Source organism: Tuber melanosporum (assembly GCF_000151645.1).
Source record: "Tuber melanosporum whole genome shotgun sequence assembly, scaffold_8, strain Mel28".
In the NCBI taxonomy this organism is placed as follows: Eukaryota; Fungi; Ascomycota; class Pezizomycetes; order Pezizales; family Tuberaceae; genus Tuber; species Tuber melanosporum.
In genome coordinates, this window is record NW_003299128.1 from 938,870 (window position 1) to 962,382 (window position 23,513).

Sequence of the window (23,513 nt, forward strand, 5' to 3'; positions counted from 1 at the left end):
TCTACTCAGAGGACTCGCGGGACAATGGATCATGCCCTTCCAAGATGGACGGAAGCAGAGGGAATGGGTCATATATGAAGAGTTCAAGGCGACACTCTTTAAACAATTTGGAGATCCCAACGCTAAAGAAACAGCAAGACAAAAGCTAGAAATACTCCAGCAAGGAAAACAAATGTTCTCAGCATATTGGAACGAATGTCGACTGTTGGAATACGAGGCCGAGTTGGATGATGCGACTCTCTACATCATCCTCCTGAGAAACTGCAGTGAGAGACTCTGAGAGGCATGGGGAATCTCAGACCTACGCTATACGACAGCCGAACAATTTGTAAGATGGGCAATCAACAAAGAAAGCAAATTAAACATGGTTCGGAGCAACTCGGAAAACACTATAGTACATAGAGTGGTCCAATCATCCAGGAATGTGGACAGGACCTTCAAACCGCAAGCACCTCGAGGAGAAAGTCGAGCATTACCACCAGGCGAACCAATCGAATTAGACAAGTCAAGAGCTGGGCCTGCTCTGAATCTGTCTAAGGAAGAATACGCCAGAAGGATGAATGGGAAACTATGCCTAAGGTGTGGAAAATCAGGGCATCGGATACGAGAATGCAGAAGCCAGCCGGAAAACGGATAGCAGGGAAACAGAGCTGCTGGAAATAATTGTTTCCAAAATCAGAAAAGAAGCAACATCCGCGAAATGATAGCAGAGGATTCACCGGCGGAAAACGACGAGGGTTCCCAGTAAACGGTGGTCTGGGAGACCCAAGATGTGGACCTGGAAAACCCATCAAATTAGCGAACTACTACACGGTACTACACACGCAAAGAGGAGAAGAAGATGGAGATCATGTGATGATCAAAACGAATATATACAACAGAGAAAGCGAAGAAACCACAATATATGCAATGCTCGACTCAGGGGCTACCGAAGACTTCATCGACAAAGAAATATGCGACAAATACGGCCTCCACACCAAACAAGGGAAGAAAGCAAGACAAGTCTACTTAGCGGATGGAAAACCAAGTGCTATGGGTCCTTTAACCCATACGGCGACAGTACCCATGGACATTGACAGCCATAGGGAAACGGCAACCTTTCAAGTGGCAGATCTGAAGAACCATGAGATAGTCCTAGGGATGCCATGGTTACGGAAGCATAATCCGACGATCGATTGGATAGAGAACAAGATAACCTTTACAAGCGAACTATGTGCGACACAATGTCTCAACAGTTCACCTGTGGTCTACTCAATACCGATACAAGAAGCAGAGGAAGAAACTTTGCATGCAAAGTTTGCCGAGATGCGGCAACACAAGAGAGTCCGGATACTAAGACTGGACCAAGAGGCAAAAGTGCCTACCAAGGGTTCCAAAGGTGCAGCTGGACACGACCTATATGCCAACGAAGGAATCAAGATACCTGCCAACAAGCAGGCAACGATAGCAACGGGAATAGCCATTGGACTCTCAGAAGGCACCTATGGACGAATAGCACCCCGCAGTGGTCTAGCAGTCAAACACCGACTCATGACCATGGCAGGGGTGATCGACGTCGACTATACCGGTGAAATCAAAGTGGTCATGGCCAACCTAGCTCAAGAGGACTACCAAGTCCAGAAAGGCAATCGAATCGCACAGTTGATAATCGAAAAAATCAACAAAGAGGATCTGCATGAAGTAGATCAACTGGAAGAAACCATAAGAGGAAACAAGGGATTTGGAAGTACAGACCAAAACCAGCTCGATACAATAAAAAGAATTGAGATCAAAGAGATCACAGCACAAGCCTTTGGACGATATTATTGAAGAGGAGATACAACAGGAATTCTCAAATGGACATACGAAGACGAAAAAGTGGTTCTAGCAAAAATCAACATCAGTACAGAGCTAGCAATCCAGGAAAAGAAATACCAAAGCAAAAAAGGATGGAAAGAATTGGTTCCAAAAGAATATCACCAATTCACAAATCTATTCCAAGAAGAGGAAGCTACGGAGCTACCACCTCGAAGACCAGGAATCGACCATGAAATTCAGCTGGACAAAGACGAAAAAACGGGAAAGACAAAAGAGATTCCCTATAAGAGGTTATACCCCCTAGGGGAAGCAGAGCTCGAAGAACTTAGGAAGTACATTGAGCAAAACCTAAAGAGAGGATGGATCCGAGATTCTTTCGCGTCAGGAGGATCCCCAATACTATTCGTCAAAAAGAAAGACGGAAAAATGAGACTCTGCGTGGACTACAGAGCCCTCAATTCCGTTACCAAGAAAGACCGATATCCACTACCCTTAATTGGGGAAGCACTGAACAGACTACGATTAGCAAAATACCTCACCAAACTCGACATCAAAGACGCATACCACAATATACGCATCAAGGCAGGAGACGAATGGAAGACTACATTCACCTCAAGATACGGAATGTTCGAATACTTGGTTATGCCCTTCGGGCTAACCAATGCACCGGCTTCATTCCAGAAATGGATCAACAAGGTACTTAATAAGTACCTTGACATATGTTGCATCGTATACTTGGACGATGTACTCATATATTCGGAAAACATACAACAACACCAAAAAGATATCAGCAATATCATGGCGGCAATACTAGGATCAGGAATGAAGATCAAACCAACAAAATGCAAATTCCATAAGGAGGAAACAGAATACCTTGGATTTATCATCAATTGAAGTGGGGTCAAGGTCGATCCTGTTAAAACAGCAGCCATATGGGATTGGGCCAAACCAAACAACAAGACCGATGTTCAATGCTTTATGGGATTCTGCGACTTTTATCAAAGGTTCATAGAGGGGTTTAGCAGGCTTGCAAAACCACTCTATAACCTAACGAAAAAAGACAAGAAATGGGAATGGAGAGAAACGGAACAAAAAGCATATGATGCAATACGAACGCATCTAACGTCGGCATCCATATTGGTCCATTTCAACCCAAACCGAAGGACAATGATCGAGACGGATGCCTCAAAATATGTATGCTCTGGCATGCTATCGCAACAATGCGATAATGGAAAATGGAGGCCAGTATCCTATCGATCCAAGACAATGACTCCCGCAGAGTGTAACTACAATGTTGCAAACAAAGAACTATTAGCAATAGTTCAAGCATTAAATAAATAGAGAAGATACGTTTCGAATAACGACCATCCAGTCCGAGTTCTAACCGACCACAAGAACTTGGTACCGTTCATGACTACGAAAGAACTGAACGATCACCAGATAAGATGAATGGAACACCTCAGCAAATATAACTTCAAAATAGAATACCAACCAGGTAAAGAAAGTGGAAAGTCAGATGCTCTCACAAAGATTGCAAGCGACCAACCATAAACGAAAGAAGATGAAAGAATCAGACAAAAAACATGAACTCTATTACCAAAAACCTACTTCGAGGCAATGGAGGTTATCCAATTCACATCAAAGGAGGAAAGAGGAACTGAGAACGCAAACGAGAAAGACAAAACAATTCAGGCAATAAGAGAAGCCTTGGAAGAAGGAAAAAAGGAGATGAAAGGAATTGCACTGGGGTTATGCCAATGGAAGGACGGAAATATGTGGTACGATGGAAAACAATGGATCCCGGAAGAAGAGGAGATAAGGACAGACATCATACGACAATACCATGATATCCGAAGGGCAGGACACGGAGGAACGGCTAAAACCACGGAATTCATCACGAGGTCATTCTAGTGGCCAGGACTACGCGAAGATGTCAAACGATATGTCAAAAACTGCGACATATGCCAAAAAACGAAAACGGCTAAACACGCACCATATGGATTACTAAAATCAAACGAAATTCCCGAACAACCATGGGAAACAATTACTATGGATTTCATCACGGACCTACCAACATCGGAAAATTGCGATAGCATCCTGGTCGTGGTGGATCATCTGACCACAATGAGCCATTTCATTCCGGTTAGAAAAGATATCAACACGAGGGATTTTATACAAACCTTCTTCTGAGAGGTCTTCCGACTTCATGGCCTACCTAAGAATATCATTACCAATCGAGGAACACTATTCACATCAGGACTATGGAAAAAGGTAACTGGGGAAATGGGAATATAAAACAGAATGAGCACAGCGTTCCACCCACAAACGGATGGACAAACGGAACGGATAAATGCGATACTCGAACAATATTTAAGGGCTTACATCAATTATCAACAAGATGATTGGTACAAGCTGTTATCAATGGCCGAATTCGCATACAATAATGGAAAGCAAGAAGCGATCGGCACAACACCATTCTTCACGAATTACGGACAACATCCACAAAGTCAGACCACATATCATACGATTAATGATGTGATACCAGAGAAAAAGGATCTGGGAAAACTACACGAAACCTTACAATACGAAATGAGTCAAGCACAACAACGGCAAAAAGAACAATACGATAAGCACCGAAGACCGGATCCGAACATACAACCAGGAGATATGGTATGCCTAATACCACACAATATCCATACGACACGACCATCAAAGAAATTGGACTACAAGAAAATTGGACCCTTCAGGATATTGGAAAAAGTGGGCAGCCGAGCTTATAAACTCGACCTTCCCCTCTCAATACGAATACACAATACATTCTACATCTCACTCCTCGAATTACATAACGACAATAAGTTTCCTTCACAAACACTTATTCCTCCCCCTCCGATCGAACTCGACGGAGAACCAGAATACGAGCTCAACGAAATAGTCGATTCCTGTTTCTTCCACGGTCACCTCCAATACCGAGCCAAGTGGACAGGATATTCTCATGAACACGATAAAACTTGGTACTTCGCACACAACTTCGAAAACACACAAGATGCCATCTCAACCTTCCACCAACGATACCCAGGCAAGCCCGACCCAGGTGACGATGATGTTCAACCAAGACAAAGGCGCGGGAAAGGCTCCCGTGCTATTGCAACCACATGAGGGCTGGGGCGATAGCCCCTGCCAAAATACACCCACCAGCTCCGAATACTCATTCATGGGGCCAACCGATGAGGAACTTAAGGAAAGGGAACGATAAGCACAGCATAACGCCATGTCATGGATGGTATGCTACGATGACAGTTGCCAAACACACTTTGGCGACAAAGAACGCTCAGGATGGTTCCCGAAGGAATGTCGAAAGCGTGGCCCACGCCCAGACCACGTTCTAAAGCATTGGCAACAATGCTTCAGAAATGGGTGCAGAATGCACAGGGCACAGAAAATATCTGCGGGATTCTACCCGCAGAAAGATGGAAGCAGGAAAGAGTTGGAAGGAGAAGATGCCAGAAAGGCATGGGCCAAGAGGACGTGGTCCAGGGAGGGAGGGGCCCAAAACTCCTCCGCAGACACGGAACCGGACGTTAGGAGCCTACACAGACAGATCCGGGGACTCCGAGAACAACTGAGCCAAGCTGAGGCCACAATTTCGGCAAATAACAAAACGATCGCGCAGCTTAGACAGCTGAACGACAATCAGCGGCACACGATCAAGATGGCGAATCTGACTCTGGAATCGGTAAGTGTCAGATGGAGGACGGCAGACAAAAAGTTCTACAAGCTGAGACGGACCATGCGCTCGGCAGGATGGGAACTATTGAAACTGGGAGAATAAGCCTAATGGGACTCAGGCTTAGGAGGAGGGGAGCTAATATCACGAACATGGCTTAGCAAGGAAAGGGTTTTCACGTGACGCATAGTTATGAGTCACAGGTAGGTTATTGTTTCGCGCATATGACCTATTCGGGTTATATGATTTGTTATGTGTGGGATTTGTGATGCTTTCGCACATGGCTCAAGTATGAGTCATAGGACATGCGCTTGATGAGTATGCCTTGCGAGTGTGCCTTATAGGTAAGCCTTGCGCATATGATTTATGTTTCGCACATGACCTCGTTATGAGGTCATGGGTTTCGTGCATATGACTCAGTCGAGTCATATGACTTGTTTGTTATGATTTGGTTTCGCACATGTGACCACTTTAGGTCACAAGACTAAAGGCGGGAAGAACACTATATAAGGAGGCTGATGCGGCCGAGGAAGATAGGTTCTTCACGCTTTGTTCTACGTACTTTTCCTACTTATTACTTTAACAAATATAAAACACCTTTACGATCTTTATCCTTATTGCAACATTATCGTTATGCCAAGGAAGGCGCTTTACGAAGATGAGTTAGAGAAAGCTTACGATAGGCGTTCCCGGTAGAAGACAAGGGTCTTGTACTATCGGTAACGTAGGCAGGGACTTAGAGCTATCGTAGGATAAAGGAAGAAGAAGACAGGAGAGAAGTCTCGTTCCCCGTCGCCAAGCACTAACTACCCAGAGAGGGATCGTTACAGGTGCCTACAATCCTGACCTCCTTATATAGTACTCTCCTCACCAACCCTAACCCTGATAACTCATAACTATGAGTCATGTAAAACCTCATAAAAAGGTTATATGACTCAAGTGAGTCATATGTGCAAGACCCATAACTCATAATTGTGTCATGTGCAAAACATAACAAATCACAATATAAATAAGTCATTTGTGTGAGACCCATGACTCATAATTGACTCCTGTGCAAAATATAACAAATCATAACATAAGCAGGTCATATGACTTGAGTGAGTCATGCGTAAAATCCTGTCACATTAGTGACATCCGCTAACAGAGAATATTATATTTATTGAATTATGAAAGTAGTGTGAAAGAATTCAGAGTCAAACAGTGTTTGTACTTATTAAGACTGAGGACTGTTGCATACAAGATCAGGAAAGATACTTAGTTGTATAATAGTTAGAAGTAGTCTATGAACACTCAGATGTAGGATATAAATATCGAAGCGCCACTTAAGCTTTATAGATAACATTAAGCAATAGAGAAGAGATCTTAACAATGTAATATTATTCTACTCACGAACCTTTATTACTATATCTTCATTGTTCTATTAAGTGAGTTCTTAGTAGTAATAAATAAAAAGAACATTACCAAGTCTTCCTAGACAATCTGTGTCTATACCAAAGATTCCAGCCTAAGTGTTCTTGACACACGCTAGAGTCGACTTCCGCCTAGCAGTAAAATAAAAGGAGGAAGTAGAAGAAGAAGAAAGAAGAAAAGAAGAAGAAAAAAAAGAAAAAAAAAGAAAGAAAAAAAAAAGAGTTGTCTTGTGAGAGGAAAAATACAGGGGAGTTGCGTTGATGCCAAGCCATGCCGTGCCTCGCTAAGTGTGTCGCCTCGCTGAGCCCTCACATGGCTTACCAAAAATGTTACCTTTAAGTCCCTGTTGGGGATGGTCCCACATTACGAGTTAAATGTAATCATCGGAGAACTTCATTGGTTGGAAAATAGGGTTGCCGGGTAACTAACCGTGTCTGCAACAGGCTATATCATCAGGGCCATCCTAACATCTGTCAACTATCCAAGCCTGCGAGATTACGCACCTGTACCTCTTTGAGCCCCGCAAAACCCTATCTCACCATCCCCACTACCCCTATTCTAAGAGGTATCATATTTATCAACGTACGCCTCGCAGATTTCTCGGCTTCCCGCCTACACCCGTTCTCAAGTCATTCCTACGATTACGTTTACCACAATCGCCAATACCAACAATGTCTATAAATCGCTCTCCTACGAAATCTCTCTTTTTATGATGCTACCCATCCTGATGTGGCTCTTGGAGGGCTTGCCCAGAATGGGTCTATAACCGAGGCAAACTTTTTTGACATTCTTGGCTTACTAAATGTGGGAAATGTAGCACATACCGTCGCACTATATCGTAAACCCCAGCCCGAAGAAGCACGGCCGTTCTGGATATGATGCGGCTCAATGCTCTCTCGTGAGCACGTATAGGACTCCCCTCAACGATAATTAGGATTCCGAGAATGTCAAGAAAGTTTGCCTCGGTTATAGACCCATTCTGGATAAGCCCTCCAAGAACCACATCAGGATGGGTAGCATCATAAAAAATGACGTTACATGAGAGAAAGCGATTAAGTAGCATCGCTGGTATTGGTGATTGTCGTAAACGCAATTGTGAGGGTGATTTGAGAACTGGTGCAGGTAAGAGGTCGAGAAATCTCCGCGGTGGATGTTGCTAAATGCCTCTTAGAATAGACGAAGTGGGGTTAGCGAGATAAAGCTTTGCGGAGCTCGGTGAGGCACCAGTGTGTGACCTCATGAGCTTGATTGTTTGACGGAAGTGGGAGTGGCCCTGCTTGTATCACCTGTTACGCATACTACTAGGCACCCCTATTTCCACTTGATGAAATTCGCAATCGATCCCGCGCCAACACGTAATGCAGGACCACTTCAGAAGCTGCCACGAGGGCTGCTATCCTGGCAAGCAAATTTGTCGCCTTAGTGACCAATACAATTGGTTAGTCACAGGACAGAGATCCCCTTTACACATTCTCAATTATTCAGTACTCTAGAGTACTCGTGTACTTTGGATGTTGGGCAAAGTCGGGCGAAAGTGGCTCACAGGATGTCTATGCGGTTGGCAGCGAATACTTCCCGAGACCTTTTCCTACCCTCGAAGTTATTACTTGTCTTTCATCAGCGCCTTCCGCTCCCGGGATTACCGAATCATATTTGGTGAATATATGGCAGTTCTGGGTTTTGTGCACTTTTAGCTTTTAAGTGACCTTCTTGGCTAACACAAGCTGTACTTATAACGATATCGATCTGGCCCACTGATTACGATCTAACTAATTGAAACAGTGGCCACAAGGAGGTGAGCAACGTTTCCTCAAGTAGGCTATACTGACCCAATAATAGACTTATTTGCTAGAAGTCGGGGTTGTAGAAGAATCCGGAATTTGCATACTTCACTATGTCCCTCCGCCAATAGCCAAACCGGCTTATTCACGGCATACCCGATAAAGCATTCAGGATAGCACATGTGAAGCGGACAGAGAGACGGCCCTCCCCGCACCGGGTCCGTCGAGCGGCGGACTTGGACGTCCCGTACAACCACTCGTACCTTGTTCTAACAATAATCAGTAAGGTTACAAAACATTACTCGATAGACAAACAGCTGTTTTCCAAGTCCACACCCCGAGAAGCACCACTGCACCGGCTCAGCCGAGTGGGCGAAAGCGGGCTCGCGGTTGGCCTAACGCAGGAATGTATGTGAAATCCGTCAAATGATAATATTGTGATAGAACCCTCCAATAAAGAAACCCACGCTGACATTCCCATCCTCTAACAGAAATTGCCATGGTACTATCTCCAGCCAGCCCCACCGTCGGTAGCACTTGCCCGCACACGAGCATACCATAAACACAATGGTATACGTCTTCCCTAGTCCTCAACTGCTGGACGGGTGGTGCCAGAGGTTGGTGGATTCGGGGATGGTGAGATGATGGTACCCTTTCATCATCACTCGACCTTTCGAACGATGCCGTTTGCCTGCAGACCCACGAAACACCATCAGTGGCTGCTATGGATAATACTTCTTCGGAGCTAGATAAATAATTTACAAAAATCGGGAAGCTTCATATATACGTCCCACTCACCGATGGCGTAGGCTCCGGATATGAAAATACGGTTACATTGAGAGCCCAAAACTGCGATTGCACCCCCCCCCTTCGCCACCTCCTACTCCTTTTTCCGCATTCGCATCTCCCGCTGTTCCCTTTCCTTCCTCTCTCTACATCCGAACCATTTATCGTACATCTCCCTAGCCTCCTTCTCAGCCATTGCCTTCTCCAACCTCCATTCCATATCCTCCTTATGCTGGCTAACCATTTCGGCATGTTTCTCCCAAACCTCCAGCTTCTTCTGAAGCCTTGCGACTTTCTTCGCCTCCTTCGCCTCCTTCTTCCGAGCCTTCAGCAAGGTAGCCGTCTTATACTTGACAATAGCCCTCACCCCATCGTCATGAGGGTCCACGTGTTGAATTACCTATAGGGCATGTGGTTTGGTGGATGTGGTTCGGGTATGCGATTAGGCGAATAGGAGGTTATCGGGCATGTGTTTTTGAGGTGTGCGGTGATTAGGCATAGGGTAGTTCGTATAGGGCAGAGGCTTGAGGGATCATAGTGGATCATGAGACATCAGAATGGTTCTAGATTGTTTGAGATCATGGTTCGATAGCATGGTGTGTTTCTTTGGAGTTCTTTGAGTTTTTGGAGTTTGGGAGATATATCTCCGGTCCTGTCTTTAGCTAGGAGGTTGGTTGTCAGTCATGAATTTTCCCTCCTTCCGTGTTCATCTCCACTTATCGTCTATCGTGATTCCACCCTCACACTTCATTCTTTTGCGCTTCCTTTAGGTTTCATTACCATGATGGCAACCGACTTAAGCTTCTTGTTGCCATGGCCAATCTTTATGTTCCGCCTTGTGCGAGATTTCGCTCCAAGCAGAGGTCAACCCATCCGCTCTTCCTCATGTCTCTGTACTCCATTTTTCCGAGGCTCTTAGGGACAACCAAGCGTTCGGTGGAGCCTGTCGGAGGGTACACGTCGAGTATGACATCCCCATCGCGTTTTATAGGTGAGAAGATGATGGGCGAGAGGGTTAGACTGTAATTGCGTAGTTGTGACACCGTCTACCCACTGGGCTTTGAACTGGCGTGTCGGGTTCACCGTCGACGGGGGTTGTGCCAAAGTCGTCTATTGTTGGGCTGATCTTGTTCATGTCGGTGCGGTGGTAGACGCCACGGCGGGAGATGACGTATGAGTGCTCGTGGTGCTCATAGTTTTTGGATTGCTCCCCCATGAGTCTCCGTAGATAGCCGAGACGCTCATAGCATTGTGAAAAGCGGCGGTATTCTTTGCGTTGGGTGCCGTCCATGGGGCGAGAGACGAACAGGGTGCATTGTTCGTGGTTCGTGCAAGAGGCGATTATAGCGATGGGCCCCTGTTCGATAGGGGTGTTGGCGGAGCCGTGGGCAATCGTGGTCGAGAAGGATTGAAAAGCTTTGCCAATGTCCTTGATGTAGTCCTTTAGGGTAGCGGAGCGGGCTTAGGCGATGGCCTCGAAGCCTATTGGAGTGCCCCTCTCGATCATCAAAAGAACGCCGCAGTTCGGGTTTAGGTGCGACCATACCGGTGTTTGGGGGTTTTCTTTTCCTTCCCTTTTCCCGGATGGTGGTTTGACTACGCACTGTGCCCTACCCGCTAACTCACTTTACCTTCACGATATACCAGAAAGTAATTGCCTGATAATAGGGACTGGTGAGTATTGATCAATTTCACAAATAACGCAGAGGAATCAAAGAAAGAAAATGTAGGTTCAGTTCGGTAGAGATGAAAAGTTCTATTTTCCCGGTGGTGGGTGTGTGTGTGTAAACCTTTTATTCAACTACAATCTCACCTACTAACAAAAGTAATCGGAGTACGGCATGAGATACAGCCCCCAGCCCTGGGCCCCCCTTAAAGAAATCCCCCTCGCGGGCCACCTGCCACAAAAACAATCATAACATCAACGCGCAACAAAAGAAACAACAGCCCAGCGCCCGCACCTACACCCAACCCTACCCCTAGCAACATTAGCCAAGCGTCCACGGCCCCCTGTCGCAGGCGCCGCCCAAAGGCGGTGTGTGTTCGTTGTTTTTGCTAAGAGAAAAAAAGAAAGCTATAAGAAGAAAATCCTGCACGCCAAGCCCCCTCTTACACATGAAAGATATCCAGAGCCTCCTCCCCATCAAATACATGAAACGAACCTCCAAATCAAGCAATTCTACGAGTACGAGTATAGATGAACTCATTACACGGTTGACTACAATAGGGTTTCATCGGCAACTCTATCATAGTACTCATTACCTAGTTGATTACAACAGAGTTTCCTCAGAAACTCTATCACAACACTAGTTTGATTATCTCACTCGCATTTCCTTTCTCTTTACCATTCCGCTATGTTGTATCATTGTCATTGATTCCCCTCCCCTCTTGCGTGAGGTATATGTCATAGGTGGTTGGGGCGCGCTCTCCTATAACACAAGTAGGGCCTGATAGCCCGCCGGTAAAGCATCAATTAAGCAAGAAGTACAGTACAACCTCAATAAAGACTTACAACATGCGTTTTATTTTCAATTACAAGAATTTACATTTCCATCACGGAATATACGGCAGGTTCGGGTTTCGATCCGGGCTGCGTTTGCACGATCCACAAAAAACAGTGACACGGAAGCACTATCTTCACCCGATGAGGTAATTTTGCATCATGCAGTAGCATTTCTTTTTTGATGCCGAGTGATATGTCATGATAGGGCCCACAATTCACTCCTGCCCGGTCTCCTGGATGACTAACATGCTTGATACGGAACCACCCCCAGGGGCCTGCAATACATCGAGCCAGAGCCAATACGCTTGTAGAGGATGCACTCTAATAGAAACTCATTCATCAGAATCCTGAGAGCGCAAGGTACAAACCTTAGCACCACCTTCCTTGGCTCCCGACACACACCGAAACCCGCAGGATCCCAGCGCAAAGAGAAGACCAAGTCCCGATTCATAATCCAACGCCTGACCCATGACACAGCGGGATCCTGGCATCATTCCAAAGTCACATCGGTCCTTCGCTATTGCCCCTCCTTTTTTATCGATGAATCACTCTCCATCATCCATCGCCGCAACCCCAAACCTGTGATAACCTAAGGTGGAAGACAGGCTGCCGGGCCAGCGAATTCAATCGTTGTGGCGCTTAGCTAATCTGAGCGCTAACTGAGAGGGGATGACTGACTGACCGCTGGATGGGTTTGCTGGGCCGTTGTAAGTTAGTCTAGCGCGGACGTAACTCATAGTGGATGGAGGACTGCTGGGTGAGTATCCCTAACCACTAAGATACACCGCCTTGCTTCATGTCAAGTTCTTTAATTTACCGAAATTCAAGACTTATCGTGATTGTAAACTCCACTAAGTGAAACTAATTGATTGACGGGGAAACCGCCAGAGGGTTTGTGTAGCCATATCAGAACCGAGGACGACCGTTCGGCTTTACAACGGCCCTACCTGTGAAAATGGTGGTCTCACACTATTTGCCCTCATGAAACCTGCTAAGGCTTTGGCCACCCCACAACAGAACGGTTGACTGTTTTCAAGTTTGCCAAACCGCAGTTCCACTTCAGAACCTTTGTAACGGAAGGGAAACGGAAGACCAAGCACCCCTACACGGAAAACGGTTGTAAAAACGAACGGAACTGTTGTATCCAAACAGATACTTAACACTCTTAGTTCCTGATGCATGTTAATGTTTCCTGTTGTGGTCACTTAGCAAAGACCCGTAATGGTATTAAATCGCCGCTTCGTAATAAGGTTTCCACTTTCATGACCATGTGTGTGGGGGTTGTCTCTGTAATTGCATCTTCCAATCCAGAACGTGCTGTACATAGAGGCTAGAGCACCATATGCAGGTTTGAGTGAAGGGATAGGCTGAATCTCAGGTATGGAACCAAGACGCCGATGGCAACTGGTATTTGGGTGGGGGCTTTCTATGCTGCTGAATACATTACAGGCATTTGGTATGTGAATCTTTTGATTTTCCAATTTCACCTTAAAATTTCCACTAGCCTTAGGGTTGTTTTCATTGCTGGAGCGATAATTTCTCTTGTGATGGGAATACGGATTTGATAGGGGAAAGATTGCTAAATAGTGACAGAAAGTTAATTTCTTTTGCCACTAAAATCGTACAGCCATACCCCCGAAAGATGCCCAAACTATGAACCCATTTCCTTCCCTTACCTGCCTATGCAGAAGCAAGCCCAGCCACCTAACAATAGCTAGCCTAAAGATGAGTGACGAAAAAAAAAGAGCAACGCAAGAAAAAACTGGCCTGGATAGTATTTTTTACAAGCCCCTTAAGTTAATATACCCTTCTGAGGTGTTTATCCCTTGCTGGATATCTATCACAATCCTGCCGGACCTCCGAAAACGTGATGATAGAGTGGCCGGTATCGTGAAACTAACGGCTGCAAAATCGCACCAGATTCGTAAGGGTTATCCTTAGGAAACTCCCCTCAGCCTAGCAGCTATCTCCAACTCGAATCTCTCTCGCGCGTATGGACCAACACTGATCTCGCCCACCATATCGGTCCCCGGTGGAAAGTCGTGCTCGAAGACCGGTTCCCCTGCTCCTCTGACATTCGCGAGTACCGACTGGCGGAAATGCCATCTTAGAAGTTGCTTGGACACGTGGTGAGGATCATCAGGGTCGCGGCACACGAGATTGAGAATTCTGCCGTCGTAACCTAGAATGTCGGTGTCGAACATAACCACCTTGTAGCCATCGTCCGGGTTAACAGAGACCAGGTACTGGTCGAACAGATAGTGCAAATCCTTCCGGAGAAGAAGTTCGTTTTGAACAGAGTTGATTTTTAAAGATCCGGTGGCATCTTCCATGTCAGTAATCCACCGTCCATAATCCTGGGCAATCCAAACACTCTCAAGCCGAAGAGGAAAGATATGAGATACCTCAAAGGCAGACTAGATACCGTCCCGGATACGGTTTTCGGGGTTCACCGTTCCAGAAATAATAAATTTTTGGTCACAGCGGCGGATTTCATTGCGGAATCTGTCTTCTCTGCGGGTGGTACAATGAGAAATCAGGCGGTGTTCCCAAGGCTCATCAGTGACTTCGATAGGGCCTAGCAAATCAGCAATTGAGCCACTTTTTAAACAAGGGAAATATAGCACATACTGTCACAGTAAATGTTGTAGACTCCCTTTTGAAGAGGCACCGCCGTTCTAGATACGATGTCACTCGATACCCTCTCTTGAACTCGTATAGGAGCCGCAGTGACAAGTATGATTCCGAGAATGTCAAGGAAGTTTGCCTCGGTTACAGACCCATTCTGGTCGAATCCTCCAAGGGCCACATCAGGATGCATAGCATCATAGAAAAAGACATTGCGGGAGCCAAAGCGGTTTAGAGGCATGTTTGATATCGGTGATCGTCGTAAATGCAATAGTGGGAGTGACCTGAGAGCTGGCCTAGGTAAGAGGTTGGAAAATCTCTGAGGTGTGTATTGCTGGAGTTTGCTCAGAACAGAGGTAGTGGGAATGATGGGGTGAAGTTTTGCGGAGTTCGAGAGGGGGGGGCGTGGCCTCATGAGCTTGTTTGCTTGACAAAACTTAAGGCAGCAGTGCGTACACCACCTGCCACCTTCCCCAGGTATTCCTACTCCCAGGCTCCTAAAAGTTTCTCCAACAATTGTGTACCAACACGTAATTGATGACCCCCCTGGACATGGACCAGAAAGCTACGATACTCTCTTGGCAACCAAATTCGTTGCACGAGGGGACTAATACAGCAAGTTGGGTACGAGGATGGAGGTCACCTTTAGATGTTTTCCAGTCCATAGAGTGCTCGCATACGTAAGATGTAGTGGAACGTCTCGGGAATTCGGCTCATACAATGGCTCAGGTATTAGCAAGAAAACCTCCGCCCCACCTCCTGGCACCCTCGAGGGGCAAGCAGTGTGTTCTCACTGATACAGCATTTGTTCTGTGTGCTGCGGGGACTACTGAGTGATCTACAGCGAATGGAGGGCTCATAGATGGTGAAGTGGAGTCAACACTGAAGGAATTTCACCTTCTGCCCCTGCATTCATATACTTTTAGTTCGTCGGTAATACTTTTCGCCAAGAAAAGTGTAGTTCATACCACCCCGACACGCATCGTGGCTACCAAACGCAAGGGCCATGATGTTCCCAGATACGGCACAGTTGGGAGGTCTAGCTTGAACATGGAGGCGCTTCCCCGATATAGAGACAAAGATTTCAATGGTAGGAAGAAATTTTGGTTCACTTATAAAACCCTGTTTACGAGGGCCCGCGGGAACTGCCTGGGGATTGGGAGCGTCAATGAGAACGCGCACGGTTGTTTTCACTAAGTTTGCTCAAGCCTCCATTACTCCCGAATCACTACAATAAGCGTCAGCAAGAGCCAAAGATGTGTTTCCGCCGGGTGGAAGCCCTTCCACCCGACAAAAGCTAATATTCTATAGGACCTTCCAGCGCATGAGAGTAACAATGATACAGGAGTTACCGGAAATGCAAGAACGTATTTAGGAAATAGAGAAGCGGGTTCGGAGTTTAGACGTGGGAGAGTTATCGAAGGCGGGTGGGTTGTATTGTTCTACCATTTTATTTTCTTTCCAGGGAATCAAGAACTTGTATTCCCATAGGGGGGAAATACCGCATGCCCGGGTTTCACTCCAGATTATGTTCGCACGATCTACAAAGCAGAGAAAGTAACAGAAATATTACCTTCGCCATGTGAATTCATCATACTTCAATTATATTTATTATCCTAGCGTCGGCAAACTAGAATATAATTAGCATCATACAGCAGCACGTCTTCGTGATACCGAGTGATATTCTCTGATGCACATCATTCCCACCCGCCTGCCTAGCCGACTGACATGATTATCCTCAGAAGGGTTGACTAAATATAGTGTGGGGTGAGGAAAAACCTCTGTTCCCATGAACGAAACTTTTTATTTCGCCCTTCTTTACTTTTCCTTCCTATCCTCTCGCGACATGTCAAATTTCTTGCCCAGAGGCGGCGGGATTCGGAATGGTATAATTGGTCACTGTAGATGTGCGGAGCGTGGTGTGCTTCCTACCATATTTGCCTGCCAGGGGAAAATTCTTGAAGTTAGTCAACGAATTCAAACTGCAGAGGCCAACAATGATCACCGAACAATGCTCGAGCATGAAATATAAAGCACTCCCACCACCCCGAGCTGACCCGGAACAGGGCTCGCCATTATGAGCTTGTGCGAGTATAATCCCGGTAATCGCGATCGAGAAGGCTTTGGACCAGGAAGCGGGTCAGAACTGGGAAGTGGATCAAGGAAAAAATAGACCGAAAAAGTGGAAATCCGAAAAAATCCAATTGAGGCCCACAACATTAGGAAGGAAGGCGGAGTACGGAAGCGTAGGAGGTACGAGGTATAGCACATTATTTCAGAACCCGGAGGCCGAAATTTCCGCAATGAGGATTCGAACATAATTCACGTACAAAAGTGATTCACCTCTGCGCCCAATACGTTCAGCTTCTCCCGTGCTACGGAATAATTACACTTTTTTTTTTCCCTATCACCGAACAACCTTTTTCAAGGCTCACTTTGAGCCGCAGTGATCTCCGCAACATGCAGCACTCCGTGTAGGGGTACTTGTCCCAGGAGTAGGCACTATAAGGTTGCGTCGTGGAGAGATACTGCTACAACCCACAACTGATCATTCGGCGCTCAACACAATAGTCTATCTCCTCGACTTACATATGTTGCTGCATGAGCCCCCCTCCCCTCTCTCTCTGTGTGTGTTTTGATAGACACTAAAGGCCTCGGCTGGAGGTGTTAGTCTGCGCGCACCCACCGCCGTCATGATAAAACGGCCACTGTTACTACCGCATGCCTCATTTTATAGCCTACCCTGCAGGCAAAGGCATGTATTATGTTATTTAAGGATTATGATTATATTGGCACTAGATCCATATCGCAGGGACCCCGACCTCTCTCACAACATAGCTCCCTGACACAGCCCGAGTTTAGGAATAGTTCGAGTATGGCAATAGTATAGATGCTACCTACCGGTCATTTCACAGCAAGGGCTCCCCGATGATACTGCCTCTGGTAAAGGTTTAAGATTAACCTAGGTCATTGACCGTACTAAAAAGCTGTGGAATATGCATAATACGGACAAGCCAGGATGGCACCTCAATACTTAAAGCGCAGCTACAATATCAATCCCAGCGACCTCTCGAACCCAACAGTCTACCGCAGACTCCATCGAGCACCGACATGGCGAAACCCGATTGACGTAGACCAGCACACACCGCCGCCGGTATGTACAGTACCCAGGCTTCCACTCCACCAGGAAGGAGTCAATCCCATGCCACAGACAGCAAAGATAGACCAACTCCCCACTCCCCACGGAGAGTATACTTCAACCCAATTTTTTTGCATGTAGGGTGGGCACAACACCGCTCTCTCGGGCTTCTGAGAGCACTTCCAGGAAAGTAGTAGAGCTGAGGTCGCAATATGTGTGAAATATACTCGGCCATGCGAGTATCGAAAGCTCCCACCTGGTCACTCGGACTAGTTGATGCCGGTACTGTACAGTGCTGAGCAGGATAGGTGTCGAGGGGTGCGAGTGGGTCAGAGTTTTTTTTTCGTTCAGGTCAAGTACTCGTACTGACATAGCTGCTCTCGGGTGTCCAAGTGGGAAGGTTTCCTGTCACTAGGATCTTCCAATCCTTGGGCAGTTCGGGCGACTTCAGAGACGAAAAGGAAAAATTGGAAGAAAAGTATCTTTCACTAGCTCCGCTCCTCTTCGTCTGGTATCCCGCCCTCTCCCTCCCTGTTCGACCAAGAAGGGGAAAAATCCCCCCCTACACCTCCCAGAACCACGAGAATCCGTAACAGTTCCCCAGTTTCGCAATCACCCACGAAATAGCTCGCCGCTACACCTCAACGACTACAAAGACGATTACGTCCCCAACATTGCGATGTCTACTCCGGGGAAGGGCGGTGTTCGCTACCCCATCGTGCCAGGTACCCTAAGAAGACTACCCCAATAGCAGTCCTCGTCCTACAAGCCTATGTGTCAATGAAATTTGTGATATCCACTTGGGTTGTTGAATTAGAGTTAGCGCTATAATTATCACCTCAGATGACGAAACTGTCCCTCCACTGCCACTACCGCGGGTGGGTATGGCACTACAGTGTCGCTCCCACCAAAGTATCATACCACCTCCTCCCCTACAAACCCCAACACAAGCAACCATCCTCGGCGTCAAAACTCACAATCCCTCACTCTCGACCATGCATGACCTTACTCAATACAACTCCAGCTGACGTTTATCTCACCCCAAAATGATACAAATATCTGCGCACACTTTCACTTAATGGTTCTCTCGATATTATCCTCCTTGACCGCCGACCTCTTTCCCGTGTTGTCGTTCTCGATCTGACAAGCATTAGTAACGACGTTCAGTATGATGAAATGATGAATAACGCACCTCGTAGCGGGGATCGTGAAGAGAAGCTTTCACCGTGACACCGGTAGAACCAGCGGCGTCGGGCTCGGTCATGACACGAGTGATAGTTCCGGTGCTAGTTGAGGTTCCGGATCTACCTGTTCTGACAGTCATCATCCTATCCCATCCATCCACCCATTCATCCATTCATCCAGTCATACTATCAGCGTAAAGGCGAATGCTCACCTCCAATAGGATGATATTCAACCTTCTGGCCTTCCTTGTACTTGGGAGACGACATAATCGCAGAAGTACCCAACAGTCTTGAACGAGCTTGTAACGTAATAGTAGTAGATGTGGTAGTCGGCTCAAAAAACCTTGCAGTGGATGGAATGAGTCTGAAAGACTGTCGCTTCATCACGTCGCCTGGTGAAATACTAGAGATTTAAGACCGAAAACTACTCGAGTAGGGGCCGGTGCCCCAGGTTTTATGAGAAGAGGTGGAGACATGGTTTAAGTTCTCCGCTGAGACACTTTCTGGTCACTGGAGCTGAATCGGTATGACGTCTGGGTGGCTGGCAGATCGAGGCCTTTTCTCTTAGCGTTGACGCAATATCCCATGTGAGGATAAGTTAGTGGAATGAGTCCAGGGCAGCGTGGGAGTAGTCTACGAGTACTAGTACTCGTAGGTGGTATTGACTCATGGGACTTCTTCTGACCCAGCTATTGGTAGTCTGAATTATACTCGCACTCGAGTACGAGTACTGTATGAGAGCCGCGGTTCTTTCGATGGTGCTAGGGAAGCGCATCCGCCTATTGCTGAAGCAACTGTGACGTACCGCTGCGATACGATGCCTAACCCTTAGCCTACCGGTATAATATCGATTCCAGGGAACTCACAGCTGCAGAAAGAAACACGCTCAAGGAACCCCAGAGGTATCGGAAACCTTGAGGTGAGGGTAGATTTTATCTACGAAATAACTACGGTTGTCTAGTTGGGTACGAGTAGACTACAGCGCCGTGCTAGGAGTACTGTACGAGTAGAGACATTGATGCCCTGCACAGAACCCCTAGTAGTGATATTGTCGACAGAGGCCTGGCAGTTCTCCCAAGCAAACATTCCAATTGCTAAATCAGACTAGCCAAGTGCTCGAGTAGGTTACCCACCATGGAAGCTCGTTCGACTCGTTCCTCCCATCGGCACCCCAAACCAATTGCAAAGACGAGTGATATATGGTGACCCCTCTCTACGTCACAGGAGCTTAATACCAGATACTACAGCACCTGGCCCGCGCACGGAACAAAACACTATTCGTCAAATCGTTCGGGTCTTATTCCGTCTGCAAGCGGTGCAGAACATTAAGGATCGCGGCTTGTAAACTACAAGTATCAGAGCGATATAACCCACTTGACAACCTCAACCTGTATTCAACACGCATCAGGGCGCTTGGGCTATCATACACAATTCAAATTATAGCAAGGGACATTGGAACAAACATTAGAGTGGTTGATCAATATCTAGGATAATTATGTATAAAACCTGGCATCTCCAATAGCCAATTGTGATATTGAGCATAGACTATTTAGCAATACTATCGAGATAGGGGTAGTAGACTAATATGAAGACACAACTCATACGCGCGGAACAGCATTACATAAAAAGCGGCCTCAAGACTAACACAATCACCAAGGCCATAACATACCCCACCAAAAAAACTAGCCCCCCCGCCAGACCATCGGTATTCTAAACCCTCCCCAACCAGGGGCGCTGCAGACCTGCTAAACCGCCTCCCCAAAACCAACAAAGCTATGAGAGAGGAAGAAGAAAAAAATCAACGAAATTATCGACACCGAAAGAAAAGTAACCGCAAGTAACCAGAAATTAAGAGAACTCAGAGAGCAATGCTGATTCGATTAAGGCACTTGTTCTCAGCGCTAAGAATAGAAATACTATAGATAAAACCCCCCCACCACTCAACACACACACACCCTCCTCTCCCCCCTTATCTCTCAGTCCTGCCCCAAAAGTTCGATAAAAATCCTGCCTTCTTGGCGGGCGCGGCGGCAGCCTTCTTAGCACTATTAATTACATGCTTACCTGCCACTTCCCCCTCGTCATCACTGCTCTCACTCTCACCACTCTCGCTGCTGTCATCGCTGCTGTCATCGTCTCCGTCATGCGCTTTGCGGACTGTGCCTGAAGGTGGTGGATTTGGTGGTGTTCGTGAGGAATGTATGTCGTGCACGTCTGGTACGGGCATTTTTTCTAGATCGCTGAGGGATCTGTAGGGTTGTGGGGGGGGTCTGGTTTTTGCAGAGGCGGTGGCAGGCTTAGTTGTTGGAGCAGGTTCAAAGTCAGACTCTGACGCTGAGCCAATTTCTTCATCTCCCTCTGAACCGCTTTCAGAGTTAGTTTCCGTAGATGGGGTAGCAGGTGCTATGATGGGAGTTTTCCTGGCGAGTTGGGGGCTAGCGCGGGAGGAGCGCCGAGAGCTCTGATAGGTGCTCGGGGGTGTCTTTAAAGAGTTTGTGGTAGTAAAAGAGGAGGCTTTTAGCGTCAGCAATGGAGAAGCGTTTTTGGCACTCTTGACACGAGCTGTACTCTTCTTGAGGACTGATGATTTCGAGCTCGGCTTTGCCTCCTCTTCCTCCTCTTCCTCCGACTCCTCTGAGTCCTCACTGGTACTATACTCAGACTCGCTATCAGATTTCAGAGATGGTTTTGACTTCAGAGTTGGCTCCTCCACCCCTTGTCCCTGCGGGGAAGCCTGAGCTGGTACTAAACTTGGCTGTGGAGAGGCCTTCTTTGCTGTAGCAGGTTTGGGAGGAAGTATGGCCAATTTTGTCTTTTTGGCAGGTGACTCTGTCTCTGCCGCAGGCCTTGCTGGGGTCTTCATTACGACAGCTTCCACAACCAGTTTATTTGCACTGTAGCCAGGAGGTAATATCGGGGTGACCTTTGATCCTAAAACTGGCGCTGGTGTATTCTTTTTTCCAATGGGGGTGGGCGAAGCTATTTCAGTCGGATCTTCCGCAAAGGAAACTGATGACCGCTTTCTTGAACCCTCAAGGATTTTAGTCTTAAGGTTGCTCCTCTTGAGTGTTGAATTAGGGGTTGGAGCCGGTGACTCGGAGTCAGCCATCAGAACCTGAGGTGGCAACTGAGAGGAGAGTGTTTCTTTCCCTGAAGTGGAGCTCAGTGCTAGCCCCTTAGCCTTTTCCTTTGCCTGCTTTCTTGCCTCCTTTGCAAGATGATCATTCGCCTCGTATTCAGCCTGCTTCTGTGCTTTCTCTGCTTTCTCCCGCTCGAGTTTTTCGGCCTTCCCACGTTCAAGATTTTCGGCCTTCTCGCGCTCGAGCTTTTCGGCCCGTTTTTTGGCTATCTGGGCTCTTTTCTCGGCGGCGTGTGCAAGCTTTTGTTTCCGGGCCGCTTCTTTCTTTTGACTCAAAGCCTCCTCCTTCTCTCGCTGTATACGTTCCTTCTCAAGTCTCTCCCGCTCTGCCTTCTCTTGTTCGGCCTTCCCCTTTACAATTATCTCCTGTTCCCGCTTTTCCTCAGCTAACCGCTCCTTCTCAGCCGTCTCCTTCGCGAGTCTCTCGTTCTCAATCCGCTCCCGCCCAAGTCTCTCCTTCTCCGCTTTCTCTGCTGTTATGCGTGCCTCATGCTGTGCTTTCTCCGTACTCTTGCACTCTTCCTCCCTACGTTGCTTCTCCAGTTCTTCGGCAGAAATTCGTTTTTGTTCCCGTATTTCTACCTCCTTTCTCTCTTTTTCCCGTCTCTCGGCTTCTGCCCTCTCCTTGGCTAGTCGTTCACTCTCTGCCTCCACGCGTGCCAAGGCGGCTTTGACTGCCTTTTCGTGGGCAGCTGCCTGCTCTTTAGCACGCTCTTTCTCAATTCTCTCTGCAGCCAACCTCGCTTCCTCAGCTCTTTTCTTGCGTAACCTGGGTGACTGGGAGGAAGTGCTATTGCGCTGTCTTCCCTTTTTGCTATGAGAAGAGACTGGCATTGAAGGCTCATCTTCGGAAGAAGAGGATGTAGGTATATCATAGATGCTGCGTCTAACCCCGTTGGTCACTGTATCAATAATTTGTGTAGGATTAGGGGGTAGAGGCGGTGAAGAGTGATGGTTTGGTTCCGCAGAGTCGGGTTCCCGGGGAAGGTAAGCTGAGGAGTAGTGTAGATCATGGATCTCTCCCACCGGTTCCCTATCTTCAACCTTCACCTCTATGAAAGGTACTTGACCCGGATGCTCGACCGTTCCCGTGATTGCGATCTCGGGCGAAGGAGTTCGGTTGCCCAACGAAGGACTCAATTGACCACTTTGCTGAGTTGCAGCCACTTCAATCATCCCGTTACCATCATGCCCGGCATCGGATTTATTATCATGACCAGTCCTCCGCCTCCAACGCTCCTCTCCCACTTCCCTATCGTCCATTGAGTCCTGAACCACGTAGTCGCTTATTCGTGGCCTCTTCGGAAATCTCTCCCTTATCCTCCCTCTCTCGGAGGAGTGGGCGGAAGGAGCCGGCTCCTGGCTAGCGTTACTGCTGACCTCCATCACAGCGCCTAACCTTCTCCGTTTCCGTGCAAACTG

General features: G+C 47.2%; 2 protein-coding genes; one reads left to right on the top strand and one right to left on the bottom strand.

Annotated features, from left to right (window-relative positions):
- The first annotated feature begins 7,952 nt into the window (after positions 1-7,952).
- On the top strand, positions 7,953-9,296 carry GSTUM_00011151001 (uncharacterized protein). XM_002841739.2 has 6 exons: positions 7,953-8,053; positions 8,103-8,369; positions 8,497-8,657; positions 8,714-8,726; positions 8,787-9,120; positions 9,204-9,296. The coding sequence occupies exons 2-3, from the start codon at positions 8,290-8,292 to the stop codon at positions 8,630-8,632; spliced, it is 216 nt and encodes a 71-aa protein (XP_002841785.1). The 5' UTR covers positions 7,953-8,053; positions 8,103-8,289; the 3' UTR covers positions 8,633-8,657; positions 8,714-8,726; positions 8,787-9,120; positions 9,204-9,296.
- An 11,625-nt stretch (positions 9,297-20,921) lies between these two features.
- GSTUM_00011154001 (uncharacterized protein) lies at positions 20,922-22,061 on the bottom strand (the record flags this gene model as incomplete). Its single annotated transcript, XM_002841740.1, has 1 exon — positions 20,922-22,061. The coding sequence occupies one exon, from the start codon at positions 22,059-22,061 to the stop codon at positions 20,922-20,924; it is 1,140 nt and encodes a 379-aa protein (XP_002841786.1).
- Positions 22,062-23,513: the final 1,452 nt, after the last annotated feature.